Source organism: Zeus faber (assembly GCF_960531495.2).
Source record: "Zeus faber genome assembly, chromosome: 17".
In the NCBI taxonomy this organism is placed as follows: Eukaryota; Metazoa; Chordata; class Actinopteri; order Zeiformes; family Zeidae; genus Zeus; species Zeus faber.
Window position 1 is genome coordinate 29,421,081 of NC_137204.1, and position 18,442 is coordinate 29,439,522.

The 18,442-nt window shown below is 43.3% G+C and overlaps 1 protein-coding gene across 1 annotated transcript in view; it reads right to left on the minus strand.

The window, feature by feature from the left end:
- The window catches only part of LOC307243086 (kelch domain-containing protein 1), a gene marked incomplete at both ends in the record, with an annotated part of 26,791 nt that overhangs the window by 4,334 nt on the left and 4,015 nt on the right, over positions 1–18,442 (minus strand). The window contains 13 exons of the mRNA XM_080017736.1: positions 418–511; positions 703–751; positions 992–1,079; positions 6,686–6,771; positions 6,859–6,940; positions 7,035–7,120; positions 7,809–7,909; positions 7,981–8,032; positions 8,620–8,742; positions 10,814–10,902; positions 11,592–11,670; positions 14,435–14,468; positions 14,625–14,697. Of these exons, the coding sequence (XP_079873862.1) occupies positions 418–511; positions 703–751; positions 992–1,079; positions 6,686–6,771; positions 6,859–6,940; positions 7,035–7,120; positions 7,809–7,909; positions 7,981–8,032; positions 8,620–8,742; positions 10,814–10,902; positions 11,592–11,670; positions 14,435–14,468; positions 14,625–14,697 (1,036 nt within the window). The remainder of the gene's footprint in view (positions 1–417; positions 512–702; positions 752–991; positions 1,080–6,685; positions 6,772–6,858; positions 6,941–7,034; positions 7,121–7,808; positions 7,910–7,980; positions 8,033–8,619; positions 8,743–10,813; positions 10,903–11,591; positions 11,671–14,434; positions 14,469–14,624; positions 14,698–18,442) is intronic.

The window sequence follows — 18,442 nt, forward strand, 5'->3', positions numbered from 1 at the left end:
CAGGTCTGGTGTCTCTCTGAAGGAGGTTATTTGGTGATCATGACCGTCAGGCTGCACATTATCCTGCTTATTACACACTACTACTTACTGTTTGATCCAGAGCGTCAAGCGCCTGATATGACTTTTTTTTCTCCAGCTAGACAGACGAGTTATACAACGAGCCACACGTTCATTAACCTAACCCTAACCCTCAACAGTTTAGCATCTCAGTGTATTATGTTATATAGTAGTGTGTATATGTAGATGTATGTTATATGTACTGTATATATATCATGTATATAGTAGTGTGTAGATGTATATGTTATATGTATATATAATCTATATAGCAGTGTGTATATGTAGATGTATATGTTGTTTTTATATATAATGTATATAGTAGTGTGTACACGTAGATGTATGATATATGTACATGACCACCTGGCTGTACGTTGCAGAGCTCCTGGCTGCAGGGGAACCCGGCGCTGCCTCCCTCAGCTCGTACTTCACGTTGGGGACTTTGGTCGCAGCAAAGCTGAAACCAAGAGACATGGAACTAAGAGTGGAAAGTGAAACAGAGGGTGAAACCCCACCTGTTCAGGGAGAATGACAGACAGATAGACAGATAGACAGACAGATAGACAGACATCATACACTAAACTAGCATCAATGACACACACACACACACACACACACAGCTGTGTCAGTGTCAGTAAACCCACTCACCCGTGGCTGATTCCCTGAAGACCAAATTCTGAGAGAATCTCCTTCATCACTGCAGAGAACAACAGGAAACATCAGTGGTAAGGCCAAGAGTGGATAGATAGATAGATAGACAGACAGACAGACAGACAGACAGACAGACAGACAGACAGACAGACAGACAGACAGACAGACAGACAGACAGACAGACAGACAGACAGACAGATAGATAGATAGATAGATAAACAGACAGACAGACAGATAGATAGATAGATAGATAGATAGATAGACAGACAGACAGATAGATAGATACCTGGCTGTCTCTCTGAAGGGTTGATCAGCTTCATCATCTTCAGATCGTTGAACTCTTGTTCCTCGTTCCTCCCTCCGAAAATGAACAGCTGTCAATCAAACACATCATGTCACATATTTAGTCTTACTAGCGCCGCCTGGTGGACAAACAGAGCGAGGATGCATTGAGTCATTTCAAGTTCAAGTTCAAGTCATTGAGATTATTTGTCACATAGATACACATATGGTCGTACATATATGCAGTGAAATGTCATGACACCCGGTGATTACGCACAAGCTCTATAAGCTCGAAAAATACTGAAATGTGCGTAATCGACACAAACAACACGCTGAGGAGGGACTGCTCAAATCCCATTTTCAACAATGAGATTTAGGATACGTAACATTAACTTATCTTATTCTATCGTACCTTATCTAACCTCATCTTGTCTTATGTTATTTTAACTTATCCTATATCTAACCTTATCTTGTCTTTTGTTATTTTAACTTATCTTATATCTAACCTTATCTTGTCTTTTGTTATTTTAACTTATCCTATATCTAACCTTATCTTGTCTTTTGTTATTTTAACTTATCCTATATCTAACCTTATCTTGTCTTTTGTTATTTTAACTTATCCTATATCTAACCTTATCTTGTCTTTTGTTATTTTAACTTATCTTATATCTAACCTTATCTTGTCTTATGTTATTTTAACTTATCTTATATCTAACCTTATCTTGTCTTTTGTTATTTTAACTTATGCGATAGTGGCGCCGCCCCTAGCGGTCGCCTGCGCCGGCGCTCCGGTTTCTTTCTTACTCTTTAGTATTTTTTTCCTTTTTTTATCACAATGTTCGCCAGAAAAACATCAACAATTAACTCATACGGCCGCGATGCACTCATGGATATAAAAATTTCCCTAAACGAACAACTTTGGGACTTTTTATCCGTGGGAGCAGAGTGGCCGGCGGAAATCCTACGCGGGAACACTCGCAACAACAACTACAACAGAAATGGAGTCGCTGTTCCACGAGCCGGCCCACGGAGGAAGCACCGAGGTAAACGAGGCGGCATTCGGGTCAGAATGAGGACGCAACCTTACCGTCCACCTCTGCCAAGCATCCTTCTTGCGAACGTCCAGTCCCTGGAGAACAAGATGGATGAACTTCGAGCGAGGATTCAATTCCAGCGTGACACGAGGAACTGTTGCGTCCTCTGCCTGACGGAAACATGGCTGACCCCACTGGTGCCGGATGAAGCCATACGTCCAGCCGAGGCCTTCTCCGTGTTCCGCGGCGACAGAACGGGAGAGTCGGGGAAATCCAAAGGTGGAGGCGTCTGCCTAATGGTAAACAACCGCTGGTGTAACGCCAACAACACCAAATTCCTCTCCCGCTCCTGCTCGCCGAACCTGGAACAGCTGACCATACTATGCCGTCCATTTTATCTCCCCCGGGAATTCAGCACGGTCATCATTACAGCCGTTTATATCCCACCGCAAGCGGACACCGACGCAGCTCTGTCGGTTCTGTACGATGTGTTGTGCGGATTTCAGAACAGACATCCCGACGCGGCTGTGGTGGTGACTGGGGACTTTAACAGGGCCAACCTGAAAAAAGTTCTGCCGAATTTCCACCAACACATGACGTGTGCCACCAGGGGAGACAGAACTCTGGACCATTGTTACACTCCTTACAAGAACGGATACAAGCCCGTGTCGCTTCCTGCTTTCGGGAAATCAGATCACGCCGCGATCTCGCTGCTTCCTGTTTACAGGCCTCTGATCGCGCGGGATCTGGTGATGACGAGGGAAGTGAAGCGGTGGACGGACCAATCAGAGGCTGCGCTTCAGGACGCTCTGACTGACGTAGACTGGGACATGTTCCGAGCGAGTTCAAGTGACGTCAGCGAGTTTACGGAGGTTGTAGTGAGTTTCGTGGCTACGCTCGCGGATGAAATCGTTCCCACGGTGAAAGTTTGGATATTTCCAAACCAGAAGCCGTGGGTTGATAAATCCATCCGCTGCGCTCTGAATGCGCGCACGGCCGCTTACAACGACGGACTTGTATCTGGTAACATGGACAATTACAAAGCGGCGTCGTACAATCTGCGGAGGGCGGTGAGGGACGCTAAACGGACGTACAGAGAGACAGTGGAGCTGCAGATGCAGCGGGGGGACACGAGACGCTTGTGGGAGGGGCTGCGAACAATAACAAACTACAAGAGCAGCTCCTCCCCAGCCACGAGTGTGGACGCCTCCCTGGCCAACCAACTGAACTCCTTTTATGCACGGTTCGAGTCTGGCAGCAACACCTGCTAGCTCGCCGGCTAATTGGAGTTACACCGCTGGGGATGAGCGCGCACTCTCAGTGTCCGTGCACGAGGTCAGGAGGGCTTTGATGCGGGTGAACACCAGGAAAGCTGCGGGCCCAGATGGCATATCTGGACGAGTACTGAAGACCTGTGCTAACCAGCTAGCTCCGGTGTTCACCACAATATTCAACATCTCCCTGGCTGAATCAGTGGTCCCATCCTGCTTCAAGAGGTCCACCGTCGTTCCTGTCCCGAAGATCGCCTCTCCAACCTGCCTGAATGACTACCGTCCGGTGGCCCTCACCTCGGTGGTCATGAAGTGTTTCGAGAGGCTGATTAAGGATTACATCTGCGCCTCCCCCCCCCCGCACCTTGGACCCGTTGCAGTTCGCGTACCGGCAGAACAGATCCACGGATGACGCGGTCTCTCAGGTACTGCACACCACGCTCACGCACCTGGATGGCCAGAAGGGGGCCTATGTGAGAATGCTGTTCATTGATTATAGTTCAGCTTTCAACACCATAGTCCCCACCAGACTGGCTGTCAAGTTGTTGGAGCTAGGATTGAATGCTCCGCTGTGCACCTGGATCCTGGACTTCCTCACAGGCCGCCCCCAGGTGGTCAAGGTGGGGAAGTACATGTCAAGCTCCCTCACCCTGAATACAGGATCCCCCCAGGGCTGCGTCCTCAGCCCCCTACTGTACTCCCTGTACACACATGACTGTGTGGCCAGGTCCAGCTCCAACACCATCATCAAGTTTGCTGACGACACCGTGGTCGTGGGCCTGATCACCGACTGCGATGAGAAGGCCTACCGCGAGGAGGTGGCTGACCTGTCACTCTGGTGCCAGGACAACAGCCTCCACCTGAACGTCAGCAAAACCAAGGAGCTGATTGTGGACTTTAGGCGTGGATCACAATCGAGGACGCACGCGCCGTTGTGGATTAATGGGACTTCTGTCGATAGGGTGAGCAGCTTCAGATATCTGGGAGTCCACATCACTGAGGACTTAACATGGACTGTTCACACAGACACTCTGGTGAGAAAGGCGAGGCAGCGTCTCTACCACCTCAGGCAGCTGAGGAAATTCCGGGTCTCGGTGAGGATCCTCAAGTCCTTCTATTCTGGAGCAGTGGAGAGCATCCTGACAGGCAACATCACTGCCTGGTTTGGGAACTGTACTGTTCAGGACAGGCGGGCCCTGCAGAGGGTGGTGCGTTCAGCTGAACGTACCACTGGAACTACCCTCCCCCCCTTGCAGGAGTTATACACCAGGAGGTGTAGTAGCAGAGCCCGTAGGATCATGAAGGATCCTCATCACCCCAACAACGGACTGTTTCAGCTGCTGCGGTCAGGCAAGCGCCTCCGCAGTCACGCAGCGAGAACAGAGAGACTGAGACGGAGTTTCTTCCCTCAAGCCATCAGAACTGTCAATGCTGACCTCACCAGGGGTCCTAACTGAGCCATGCACTAGGCTCCACTACCTACTGTACTGTATGTAGCATACTGTACCGCATACTGTATCACTGTTCAGGGTTGTTCGTGATGCCGTATTGCTGCGCCGTACTGTTGTATACTGTGCTGTATTATCCCAAACACTACCTCACACTATCCACATTCACATGCCACTTTAATTCACATGCCACTTTAAATGCACATATCTGTATATACATAGCCATATTCCTTCAACCTATTCCATTTTATTTCAATTTATTTTTTATTGTATTTTATTCTATATATTTTTTATCTTATTCTATAAGTATTCCACTTACTGTATTACGTTTTAGGAGTCAGTTAGTCGGTCTATTAGAAAGTAATTTTCTACTTTTTATTTTATTTTATTTTAGTACTTTTTCCTAGGACTTCTTGTGTGCTATCACCGGGTGCGTTGCATTACATTTCACTGCATATATGTATGGAAGTATGTATATGTATGTGACAAATAAAAATCTTGAATCTTGAATCTTGAATCTTGAATTATCTTATATCTAACCTTATCTTGTCTTTTGTTATTTTAACTTATCTTATATCTAACCTTATCTTGTCTTTTGTTATTTTAACTTATCTTATATCTAACCTTATCTTGTCTTTTGTTATTTTAACTTATCCTATATCTAACCTTATCTTGTCTTTTGTTATTTTAACTTATCTTATATCTAACCTTATCTTGTCTTTTGTTATTTTAACTTATCTTATATCTAACCTTATCTTGTCTTTTGTTATTTTGTTACTTGTGTTCTGTTATGTTATGTTATTTTAACTTATCTTTTCATATCTAACTTTTTGTTGTCTTAGGTTATGTTAGGTTATTTTAACTTATCTTATATCTCACTTTATCATGTCTTATTTTATGTTATTTTAACTTATCTTATCTTACTTTATCTTGTCGTTATGTTATGTTGTTATGTTATGTTATGTTATGTTGTTATGCTATGCTATGTTATGTTATGTTATGCTTTGCTATGTTATGCTATGTTATGCTATGCCATGCTATGCCATGCTATGTTATGTTATGTTATGTTATGTTATGTTATGTTATGTTATGTTATGTTATGTTATGCTATGCTATGTTATGTTATGTTATGTTATGTTATGCTATGCTATGCTATGCTATGCTATGCTATGCTATGCATTGCTATGCTATGCTATGCTCTGCTTTGTTATGTTAACTTTGGGGTGAAGGGATGGTGTGGTTGCATTGTTGGTTGGCCTATGAGCAACAGGTAAAACCCCCATCCCCACACACACTCGGAAGAGGAGCCTTGTCATGGCATGGGTCCATCTGCCCCGGGGCGACCCTATTAAGCCCCCTCGCCACAATTAACTTGTGTGTTTTCTACCCCTCCGTCTATGTCTCTGTGCCCGAGGTCCCTGAATACGCCACTTGGGGAGCGTGTGGCAGGCCAAACTGCCTTATTAAATCTTATATCTGGGGACGGTAGCTCAGGAGGTAGAGCTGGTGGTCTAGTAATCTAATGGTTGCTGGTTGGATCCCAGGCTCCTCCTGCTAGCATGCTGTAGTGTCCTTGAGCAAGACACTTAACCCCTCATTGCTCCTGATGGCTGCGTCCGTCGGTGTTTGAATAATTGTAAGTGGCTTTGGATAAAAGCGTCTGCGAAATGTAAATGTAATGTAATGTTATAAATGGTTATGTTGTGTTATGTTGTCCTATGGTATCTCGTTACGCAATGTTATAAAAAGTAATTTGTGTGTGAAATGTGTGTGTGTGTGTGTGTGGGGGGGGGGAGTGAAAGTTCATTTTGGGCTGTTCCTTTTATAAGAAAGGATGAGAGGGAGATTTGAAGTGATGGCTACATGCCCCTCTCTCTCTAAGAGAGAGACTTCTCCGTGACAAGTGCTCTGCTTGCTTCCTGTCTGTCACAAATCCATCTCTCACGTGGCTGTGGAGGATGAACGCTGTGTGTCCGTGTCGTCGCATTGGAGGAATTCCAACGTAGAGAGGGACCTTCCACTTCATCTTAGCTGAGAGGCAGACAGGGAGAGAGTCAGACAGACAGACAGACAGACAGACAGACAGACAGACAGGTGCAAACTATGCATCACACTCACCGATGCTGAGTTTGTGGATTTCTTTTGACGACGTCTCGCTTCCATCTTTGTTCGTAGTTAAACCTCCAAACAGATAAATGTCCTGAAAGAGATACCCACTGGTCACTTCTTTCCAGCAGGAAGCGACACGACTTCCTGTTTCTAGTCTTTTTGTGTTTGTGTGTGTGTGTGTGTACCTTGTCATGGTGTGCGGTCAGTGTGTGTCCAGTCCAGGCTTGTGGAGACTCTCCTTTCACCTCCCAGCGCTGCCACATCAGGTTCTCTGCAGACAATACATACATGCTGCTACTGTATGATAGTAAGAGCTAATGCTGCTATGATGCTAATGATGTTAAGAAAGAAACAGTTTATATCTTTATTTGTCACGCAACACACCACACTACACGCTTGCACACACACATGCTTTGATGGTGCCGGTGAAATGGATCCTCTGCATTCAACCATCCTGGCTTGTCCTTCCTCCGGGGCCACAGCCAGGAGCAGTGGGCAGCGTACGTGGACGCGCCCGGGGACCAGTGTCCATCGCTGGTCGGACCATGATGTGTGCATGTTTTTGGTGGAAGTCCTTACTGACGTGAGGTGGAGGAAACCCCATGTGAGCACGGGGAGAACATGCAAACTCCACATAGAAAGGCTCCTATTTGGGAGATAACCCACCAGAGCACGGTGCCAACAGCGCCCCAGGGGGGAATCGGACCCAGGACCTTCTTGCTGTGAGGCAGCAGTGCAATGCACTGCGCCACCGTGCCACAAAGAGCTAATGCTGCTATGATTCTAAGAGCTAATGTTGCTATGATGCTATTGCTGCTAAGAGTTAATACTGCTATAATGCTAAGTGCTAATGCTGCTATGATGCCAAGAGCTCATGCTATCTATTCATCCGTCTATCTGTCCGTCTATCTGTCTGTCTGTCTGTCTGTTTGTCTGTCTGTCTGTCCATCCATCTTTACCTGTGTTCAGAGCGTGCACATCCTTATTGATCTCTCCATCTTCTCCGCAGCCTCCCAACATGAGAACCTGTTTCCCTAAAGCGGCTAGGGTGTGGCTGTACCTGCACACGCACACAGACAGTATATGTATAATCATTAAATCGATTATTGATTATTATAAATGTTTTCTTACCGTGCTGATGGCAGCGACCCCGTAGTCTTCACTGGAGTCCAGGTGCAAGACACTAAAACACAAGAGAGTGAATAGACAGTCAGTCAGACAGACAGACAAGCAGATAGACAGACATTGAGTCAGAAGGACAGGCAGACAGACAGACAGACAGACATTTAGACAGTGTCAGACAGTCAGACAGATAATCAGAAAGACAGCCAGACAGATAGATAGACAGACAGACAGTGTCAGACAGACAGGCAGACAGATAGTCAGACAGACAGACAGACAGACAGACAGACATACAGATAGTCAGACATACAGATTGTGAAACAGACAGACATACAGATAGTCAGATGGACAGACAGACAGAGTGTCAGACAAAGACAAACAAATGGTTAGACAGACAGACAGACAGTGACAGACAGACAGACAGACAGATAGTCAGACAGTGTCAGACAGTCAGACAGATAATCAGAAAGACAGACAGACAGTGTCAAACAGACAGGCAGACAGATAGTCAGACAGACAGACAGAGTGTCAGACAGACAGAGAGACAGACATACAGATAGTCAGATGGACAGACGGACAGAGTGTCAGACAGACAGACAGAAAGACAGACAGTGTCAGACAAACAAACAGAGAGTCAGACAGACAGACCGGTGTTGAACACCACCAGGTCGTCAGTCGGACCGTCCTCCTGGATTCCTCCGTAGACGTAGATGTTGTCACCCACGGCAACGGAGGCGTGTCTGACTGTCCTGAGGGCCACGCCCGTGGTTGCTAGGAGATGCCAGGTGAGAGACACTGGAAGGACAGTCACACTATTACCATGACGACCGTCCTCTGTTTCTTTATACTTTTCAATCTATATGTTTTATTATTACTTACATTTTTATCAGCATAATTTCTATCTATCTATCTATCTATCTATCTATCTATCTATCTATCTATCTATCTATCTATCTATCTATCTATCTATCTATCTATCCCTCTATCTATCTATCTATCTATCTATCTATCTATCTATCTATCTATCTATCCCTCTATCTATCTATCTATCTATCTATCTATCTATCTATCTATCTATCTATCTATCTATCTATCTATCTATCTATCTATCTATCTATCCCTCTATCTATCTATCTATCTATCTATCTATCTATCTATCTATCTATCTATCTATCTATCTATCTATCTGTCTGTCTGACGTCTGTCTGTCTATCTATCTATCTATCTATCTATCTATCTATCTGTGTCTGTCTGTCTATCTATCTATCTATCTATCTATCTATCTATCTATCTATCTATCTATCTATCTATCTATCTATCTATCTATCTATCTATCTATCTATCTATCTATCTATCTATCTATCTATCTATCTATCTATCACTCTATCTCTCTGAAGGATTGTATGGTTGCATGATTGTATTGTTTAATGATTGTATGATTGTATTGTTGTATGGTTCTGTGACGGTATGTTTATACTGTATGATTGTATGGTTTATGATTGTATGGTTGTATGATTGTATTGTTGCATGGTTTTATGATTGTATTGTTGTATGGTTGTATGATTGCATGGTTGTATGATTGTATTGTTGTATGATTGTATGATTGTATTGTTGTATGGTTCTATGACTGTATGCTTCTACTGTATGATTGTATGGTTGTATGATTGTAGTGTGGTATGATTGTATTGTCGTACGGTTCTATGACTGTATGTTTCTACTGTATGATGGATGGTTTATGATTGTATAGTTGTATGACTGTATTGTTGCATGGTTGTATGATTGTATGGTTTTATGATTGTATTGTTATATGGTTCTATGATTATATGGTTCTACTGTATAATTACACGGTTGTATGATTGTATTGTTGCATGGTTGTATGATTGTATTGTTGTATGGTTCAATGATTGTATGGTTCTACTGTATGATTGTATGGTTGTATGATTGTGTGGTTGTATGATTGTATTGTTGTATGGTTCTATGATTGCATGCTTCTACTGTATGATTGTATGGTTGTATGATTGTAGTGTGGTATGATTGTATTGTCGTACGGTTCTATGACTGTATGTTTCTACTGTATGATGGATGGTTTATGATTGTATAGTTGTATGACTGTATTGTTGCATGGTTGTATGATTGTATGGTTTTATGATTGTATTGTTATATGGTTCTATGATTATATGGTTCTACTGTATAATTGCACGGTTGTATGATTGTATTGTTGCATGGTTGTATGATTGTATTGTTGTATGGTTCAATGATTGTATGGTTCTACTGTATGATTGTATGGTTGTATGATTGTGTGGTTGTATGATTGTATTGTTGTATGGTTCTATGATTGTATGGTTCTACTGTATGATTGTATGGTTGTATGATTGTATGGTTGTATGGTATTGTGTGGCACGGTGGCGCAGTGCATTGCACTGCTGCCTCACAGCAAGAAGGTCCTGGATTTGATTCCCGCCTGGGGCGCTGTTGGCACCGTGCTCCGGTGGGTTATCTCCCAAATTGCATGTTCTCCCCGTGCTCACATGGGGTTTCCTCCACCTCACGTCAGTAAGGACCCCCCTCAAAAACATGCCCCCATCATCGTCTGACCAACGATGGACATTTATCACCTGGTCCCCGGGCGCGTCCACGTACGCTGCCCACTGCTCCTGGCTGTGCCCCCGGAGGAAGGACAAGCCAGGATGGTTAAATGCAGAGGAACGATTTCACCGGCCACCATCAAAGCATGTGTGTGCAAGCATGTGTTATAGTGTGGTGTGTTGTGTGACGAATAAAGACTGTTTCTTCTACTGTATGGTTGTATTGTTCTATGATTATATTGTTGTATGGACATTACCGATGTCGAAGCAGTGGACTCCCTGGAGACATTCCGCAGCGTCGGGTTTGGATGTTCCTCCAAACAAGAACAGCTTCCCTTTCACTACACTGAGACACAGACACATTCAATGGGTTTAAGATGAGAACAGAACAGATAAGACAAGACAAGATAAGGTAAGACAAGACACGTCAAGATAAGAGAAGGTAAGACAAGAAGACAAGGTAAGACAAGGTAAGACGAGACAAGACAAGGTAATGCTGGGATCAGACGACACTATATTTTTGTCTTTCACAGCAGGCACCATTATTTTAGGCATTAGGGATTAGAAGATGATAGTGCCATAAATCATTGCCGTGTCTTGGTCAGGAGACTGGCACAAACTCACCAAAACCTAATATACTAATATGGTATTACCCTCACATTGGGAGAGGCAACACGACAAATATGACCCCGACCAATCATCATTGTTCATAGGTCGTCCGGGGAAAGAGTCAAGGAACTGTCAACAAACATGGCTACAGAAGCGTGACGCATGATGCTGGCGGTCTTCCGAAATGAAAGAAAAAGAAAACAAAGAAAAAGCGATTGTGGACCCATTCCAGGGTCGATGCGATCATTTGGACAATTTGTGTCGGCAGTGGACAGGGACGTCTTTCTGACAATTGGGGTTTCCAAATAAATAGGGTGTTGGAACAATGGGCAGTCCCCACAGCAACTGCAGCATCTGCCTTTAACTTGTGTTTATTTGAAATCAAAGTATTAATTGCGAGTCATTTGTTATTTGTATGTTGTTTACCAGAGGGTGTGTCCTTCTCTTGGAGGCGGAGTCTCTCCACTCTGAGGAATCGCTTCCCAGGAAACAGATTCTGAGGAAACTACAAACAGATGACCATCATGTATCCATCCACCATCATCCCATCTATCCATGTCCTTCGTATCACTCTGCCAACATGCTAACGCTAACACTAGCTAGTGGCGCTACATAGAAAGTACAATGGAAGACTTGAAAAGATGAGTGTGGAAATGTCCAGTTTCACATGAGGAGCATGATGCATGGCTTTGTAGCTGAAAGGTTCACTATGGTATTGTGGAAGCTCTTGAACTAGTCATATGTGTTAAACAACCAGACAAACTAGTTATACACTAGACATACTAGTTATACAACTGGAAATACTAGTTATAAAACTTGACATATTAGTTATACAACTTTACATGCTAGTTATAAAATAAGACCTACTAGCTATATAACTAGACCCACTAGTTATAAAACTAGACATACTAGTTATACAACTATAAATACTAGTTATAAAACTAGACATACTGGTTATACAACAAGACATACTAGTTATCCAACTAGACATACTAATTATACAACTAGACATAGTAGTTATATTATTAGGCCTACTAGTTAAATAGCTTGACATACTAGTTATAAAACGAGACGTATATAAAACTATACATACTAGTGATTCAACTGGTCCTACTAGGTAAAAACTAGTAATATTAGTCATAAAACTAGACATACTAGTTATAAGACTAGAAATAGTACTTGTAAAACTAGACATACTAGTTATATAACTACAAATTCTAGATTTACAACTAGACATACTAGTTATTTAACTAGTCCCACTAAAACCAGTTATTTTAGTAAGGAAACTAGACATACTGGTCATACAACTAGACAAACTACTTGTAAAAATAGACATTAGTTATACAAGGCATACTAGCTATACAACTAGAAATAGTTGTTATACAACTAGACATACTAGTTATAAAACTAGACACCAGTTATAAATCTAGACATACTAGTTATAAAACCAGACATTCTAGTTATAAAAGGTAGTCATACAAGTTATAAAACTAGCCGTACTAGTTTTACAACTAGACATACCAGCTATACAACAAGACGTACTAGTTGTGACATGGTAGTTATTAAACTAGACATACTAGTTATACAACTAGTCATATTCGTTATAAAACTAGAAATACTAGTTATTAAACTATATATTGTAGTTTTACAACTAGACATACTAATTATGAAACCAGACATATTAGTCATACAACTAGACATACTGGTTATAAAACTACACATGCTAGTTATAAAACTAGACATACTGGTTATACAACAAGACATACTAGTTATCCAACTAGACATACTAATTATACAACTAGACATAGTAGTTATATTATTAGGCCTACTAGTTAAATAGCTTGACATACTAGTTATAAAACGAGACGTATATAAAACTATACATACTAGTGATTCAACTGGTCCTACTAGGTAAAAACTAGTAATATTAGTCATAAAACTAGACATACTAGTTATAAGACTAGAAATAGTACTTGTAAAACTAGACATACTAGTTATATAACTACAAATTCTAGATTTACAACTAGACATACTAGTTATTTAACTAGTCCCACTAAAACCAGTTATTTTAGTAAGGAAACTAGACATACTGGTCATACAACTAGACAAACTACTTGTAAAAATAGACATTAGTTATACAAGGCATACTAGCTATACAACTAGAAATAGTTGTTATACAACTAGACATACTAGTTATAAAACTAGACACCAGTTATAAATCTAGACATACTAGTTATAAAACCAGACATTCTAGTTATAAAAGGTAGTCATACAAGTTATAAAACTAGCCGTACTAGTTTTACAACTAGACATACCAGCTATACAACAAGACGTACTAGTTGTGACATGGTAGTTATTAAACTAGACATACTAGTTATACAACTAGTCATATTCGTTATAAAACTAGAAATACTAGTTATTAAACTATATATTGTAGTTTTACAACTAGACATACTAATTATGAAACCAGACATATTAGTCATACAACTAGACATACTGGTTATAAAACTACACATGCTAGTTATAAAACTAGACATACTAGTTATTCACCTTGTCCTACTTGTTATAAAACTAGTCGTATTAGTTATTAAACTAGTCATACTTGTTATAAAACTAGATACACTCGTTCGAAAACTAGACAAAGTAGTTATAAAACTAGACATATTAGTTATACAACTTGACATACTAGTTATTAAACTAGTTAAACTAGTTATAAAACTAGACATACTAGTTATAAAGCTAGACAAACTAGTCATAAAACTAGACATACTAGTTATACAACTAGACATACCAGTTAGAAAACTAGACATACTAGTTATAAAGCGAGACAAACTAGTTATAAAACTAGACATACTAGTTATACAACTAGAGATACCAGCTAGAAAACTAGTCATACTAGTTATAAAGCTAGACAAACTAGTTATACTAAAACTAGTCATACTAGTTAATAATTCCTGCTTTCAGTTTATCGTCTCAGTGTATTGTTTTATTCAGTAGTGTGTATATGTAGATGTGTATATTATATGTACATATAATGTCGATAGTAGTGTGTAATAAGGAGGATAATGTGCAGCCAGACGGTCATTATCACCAAATAACCTCCTTCAGAGAGACACCTGTCCTGGCCACCGGGTTTATTTACAGATAATGACCGTCCGGCTGGACATTATTCCTTTACGTAATATACTTTATGCTGCATAACAGTTGTATCAGACGTTATGTGTTGATAACGTCCGTGTGGTGGATGGATGTAGGATATTGTACCTCACCTGTAAGCAGGTAGAGATCATTCAAGTAGGTTGGCTTGGGAGTAAGAAGAGACAATGTACAATGTTCCATTTATACACAGTAATATAATATAATAGAATAGAATAGAAAACAATGTCATATAATATAATGTAACTTTATATACTATAAAATTATATAATATTATATTATATATTATAGAGTCAAATGTACCTCTTGGTTTATGTTGGAAACTCCCCCAAAGAGAAAAGCCACATTCCCTGCCACTGCCAGGGCGTGGCCATGTCTAGAAAAAAAAAGTATTAATATCTAGCGTGTAATGTTTTTTATGTAATATGATTAACATTCTTTAATTCTACATCCATCAATCTGAGATGTTAGACCTGCCCCAAACCATTAGGTCTGTAAAATAACATCGGTAGATAATCTTAAAATTATTCACCTTCTTCGACAAATAATAATACTAAGAATCGCTGCAGGCAGCAATACACAGGGTCCAGCGTATTCTTTTTAGCTAAGTATTACAGCTTTCTTGATAATTTTGCGCAATGCATGCCAATTCACTTAATGTATAAACATCAAACATGGTGGTTACGCTGTGTAGCTACGTACATGGAATAATCTTTTAGAATTTTGTACCCGACCTTCAGACTGACCTGGACATGTAAATATTATGTAATTACGTCCAAGTCATTTCATGAATCTGACGTTTATGGCATTACGTATGAAACAGTTCCAGTTCAACCGGACGTCAAACATTGATTTTAAGTTGTAATTTTGATAAGTGTACGAGAAATGTCAGCTCTAAATAATTGTTCCAAATTGCTGAGATTATAGTTTTTGATATTGTTTGTAAGTGCAGTATAGAATAATTAGTGATTAGTACATCAAATGACAAAACAAGTCAGATAATTGTTTTATTAAACAGTTGTCCAAACATCTGGACAAAATAGGTATACAAATATCACAGTATTTATAAAGATCACATGTCAAATTAACCAAAGAAAACAATGTTTAGAAAGTGAATTTTTATAACAACAGCTTGATATTTTGTATGTGGCACATAAACTAAGCCATCATAAGAAAGGTAAATAAAGAAATGATTCACCTCACCATTTTTTTTTTTTTTACCATTTTCTCTTACTTGGTGATGTCAGTCACCATATTGATCAAGATTCAAGATTCAAGAGGTTTCTTTGTCACATACATATACATACTTTCATACATATATGCAGAATATATGTACAGGACCCCAATGAAGCGCGGAGGAGGCGGGGGAGGCGCCAAGGGGACCAGAGCACTCTCCCGGACTGGCTTGACCTTGGACACATGGAAGGTGGGATGGATGCGCATGGACCTGGGGAGCTTGAGCCGCACTGCCACCGGGTTGACGACCTTCTCGATCTTGAATGGGCCGATGAACCGAGGAGCCAGCTTCTTAGAGTCCACCTTCAGGGGGAGGTCCCGGTTGGAGAGCCAGACCTTCTGGCCCGGCTGATACTCCGGGGCCTGGGAGCGGCGACGGTTGGCGGCAGAGGCGTTGCAGCCAGCGGCTCGGAGGAGGGCGGCCCGAGCCCGGGTCCAGGTCCTGCAGCAGAATGAATGAAGGCCTGGACGGACGGGCAGGAAGCCTCCTTCTCAAGGGCCGGTAACAGAGGCGGTTGGAAGCCGTAGGCGCACTGGAAGGGGGAGAGGCCTGTGGCTGAACTGGTCAGGGTGTTGTGGGCATATTCCACCCACAAAAGCTGCTCGGACCAGGACGACGGGTGTTGTGATGTCATGCAGCGAAGGGCCGTCTCCATCTCCTGGTTCTTCCGCTCTGTTTGGCCGTTGGACTGGGGGTGGTACCCTGAAGAGAGGCTGACGGTGGCCCCCAGGAGCGCACAGAACTCCCTCCAAAAGACAGAGGTGAACTGGGGACCCCGGTCGGATACAACATCTACCGGGATGCCATGGAGGCGGACGACGTGGTACAATAATAGCCTGGCGGTGCCCTTGGCCGACGGGAGCTTCGGTAGAGACACGAAGTGAGCCATCTTGCTAAACCGGTCCACCACGGTCAGGATGGTAGTGTTGCCGCTAGACTGTGGCAGAACGGTAACAAAGTCCACAGAGATGTGAGACCAAGGGCGATGAGGAACCGGCAGTGGGTGTAGGAGACCAGCAGGAGCAAGAAGAGAGGGTTTGTGCTGGTTACAGGTGGGGCAAGCATTGACGAACCCTCGGACGTCCTCACCCAGGGAGGGCCACCAGAAGCCACGCTGGACGACCTCCTTCGTCCGCTGGATCCCCGGGTGGCAGGTGAGTCGGGAGTTGTGGGCCCACTGGAGAACCTCGGACCGAAGGTCAGGCAGGACGAACAGACGGTCGGGCGGACATGCGCTGGGTCCATTGTTGGCCAGTTTGTACTGTAACGGGTGTGGTTAGGACCCAATTGCAGCACAAAGAATTCTCAGGCCACCACCACGTTGTCATCAGCAAACTTGATGATGGTGTTGGAGCTGGACCTGGCCACACAGTCATGTGTGTACAGGGAGTACAGTAGGTGGCTGAGAACGCAGCCCCGGGGGGATCCTGTGTTCAGGGTGAGGGAGCTGGACATGTGCCTCCCCATCCTAACCACCTGGGGCCTGGCTGTGAGGAAGTCCAGATATGCCATCTGGGCCCGCAGCTTTCCTGGTGTCACACGCATCAGAGCCCTCCTGACATCATGCTTGGACACTGAGAGTGTGCGCTCATTGCCAGCGGTGTAACTCCAATTAGCCAGCGAGTTTGAAGTGTTGTGGTCAGACTCAAAAAGGAGTTCAGTTCGTTGGCTAGGGAGGCATCCACACTCGTGGCTGGGGAGGAGCTGCTGTTTGTAATAGTCCGCAGCCCCTGCCACAAGCGTCTGGTGTCCTGTTGCTCCATCTGTAGCTCCACTGTGTCTCTGTACGTCCGTTTAGCTTCCTTCACCGCCTCCGCAGATTGTATGACGCCTTTTTGTCACTGTCCATATTTCCGGATACAAGACCGTCGTTGTTAGCGGCCGTGCGAGCATTCAGAGTGCCAAGGATGGATTTATCGGACCCACGGTTTCTAGTTCGGCAATATCCGAACTTTCACCATGGAAACGATGCTGTCCGCTAACATAGCTATAAAGCACGTAGCAACATCCGTAAACTCGTTGACGTCACTGGAACTTGAATGGAATATGTCCCAGTCAACATCAGTAAGAGCGTCCTGAAGGGCGGCCTCTGATTAGGCTGACCACCACTTTACCTTCCACACACGATGCACGGCTTGTAAACAGGAAGTAACGAAATAGCGGAGTGAACCGATTTCCCGAAAGCAGGGAGCGAGACAGTCTTGTATCCGTTCTTGTACGGTGTGTAGCAATGGTCCAGAGTTCTTTCTCCCCTGGTGGCACACCGGATGTGTTGATGGAAATTAGGCAGAACTTTAAGGTTCGCCTTGTTAAAGTCCCCAGTCACCACCACAGCCGCGTCGGGATGTTCGTTAAGAAGTCTGCACAACACATCATACAGGTCCGACAGTGCTGTGTTGGTGTCCGCTTGAGGTGGGATATAAACGGCTGTGATGATGACCATGCTGAATTCCTGGTGGAGGTAGAATGGACGGCATGAGGTGGTCAGCTGTTCCAGGTTCAGCGAGCAGGAGCGGGAGAGAGTCTTGATGTTGTTGGAGGTACACCAGCGGCTGTTTATCATGAGGCAGACGCCTCCACCCTTGGATTTCCCTGAGTTCTCCAACCTGTCGGCGCGGAACACGGAGAATGACTCGGTTGGACGAATGGCGTGGTCCGGCACCAGAGGGTTCAGCCATGTCTCTGCCAGGCAGAGGACGCAACAGTTTCTCGTATCCCGTTGGAATATAAATCTGCTTGAAGGTCATCCATCTTGTTCTCCAGCGACTGGATATTGGCAAGAATAATGCTTGGCAGAGGTGGACGGTAAGGTTGCGTCCTCATTCTGACCCGAATGCTGCCACGTTTACCAGGGCACCGTGGAACAGCAGCTCCATTGTCGTCG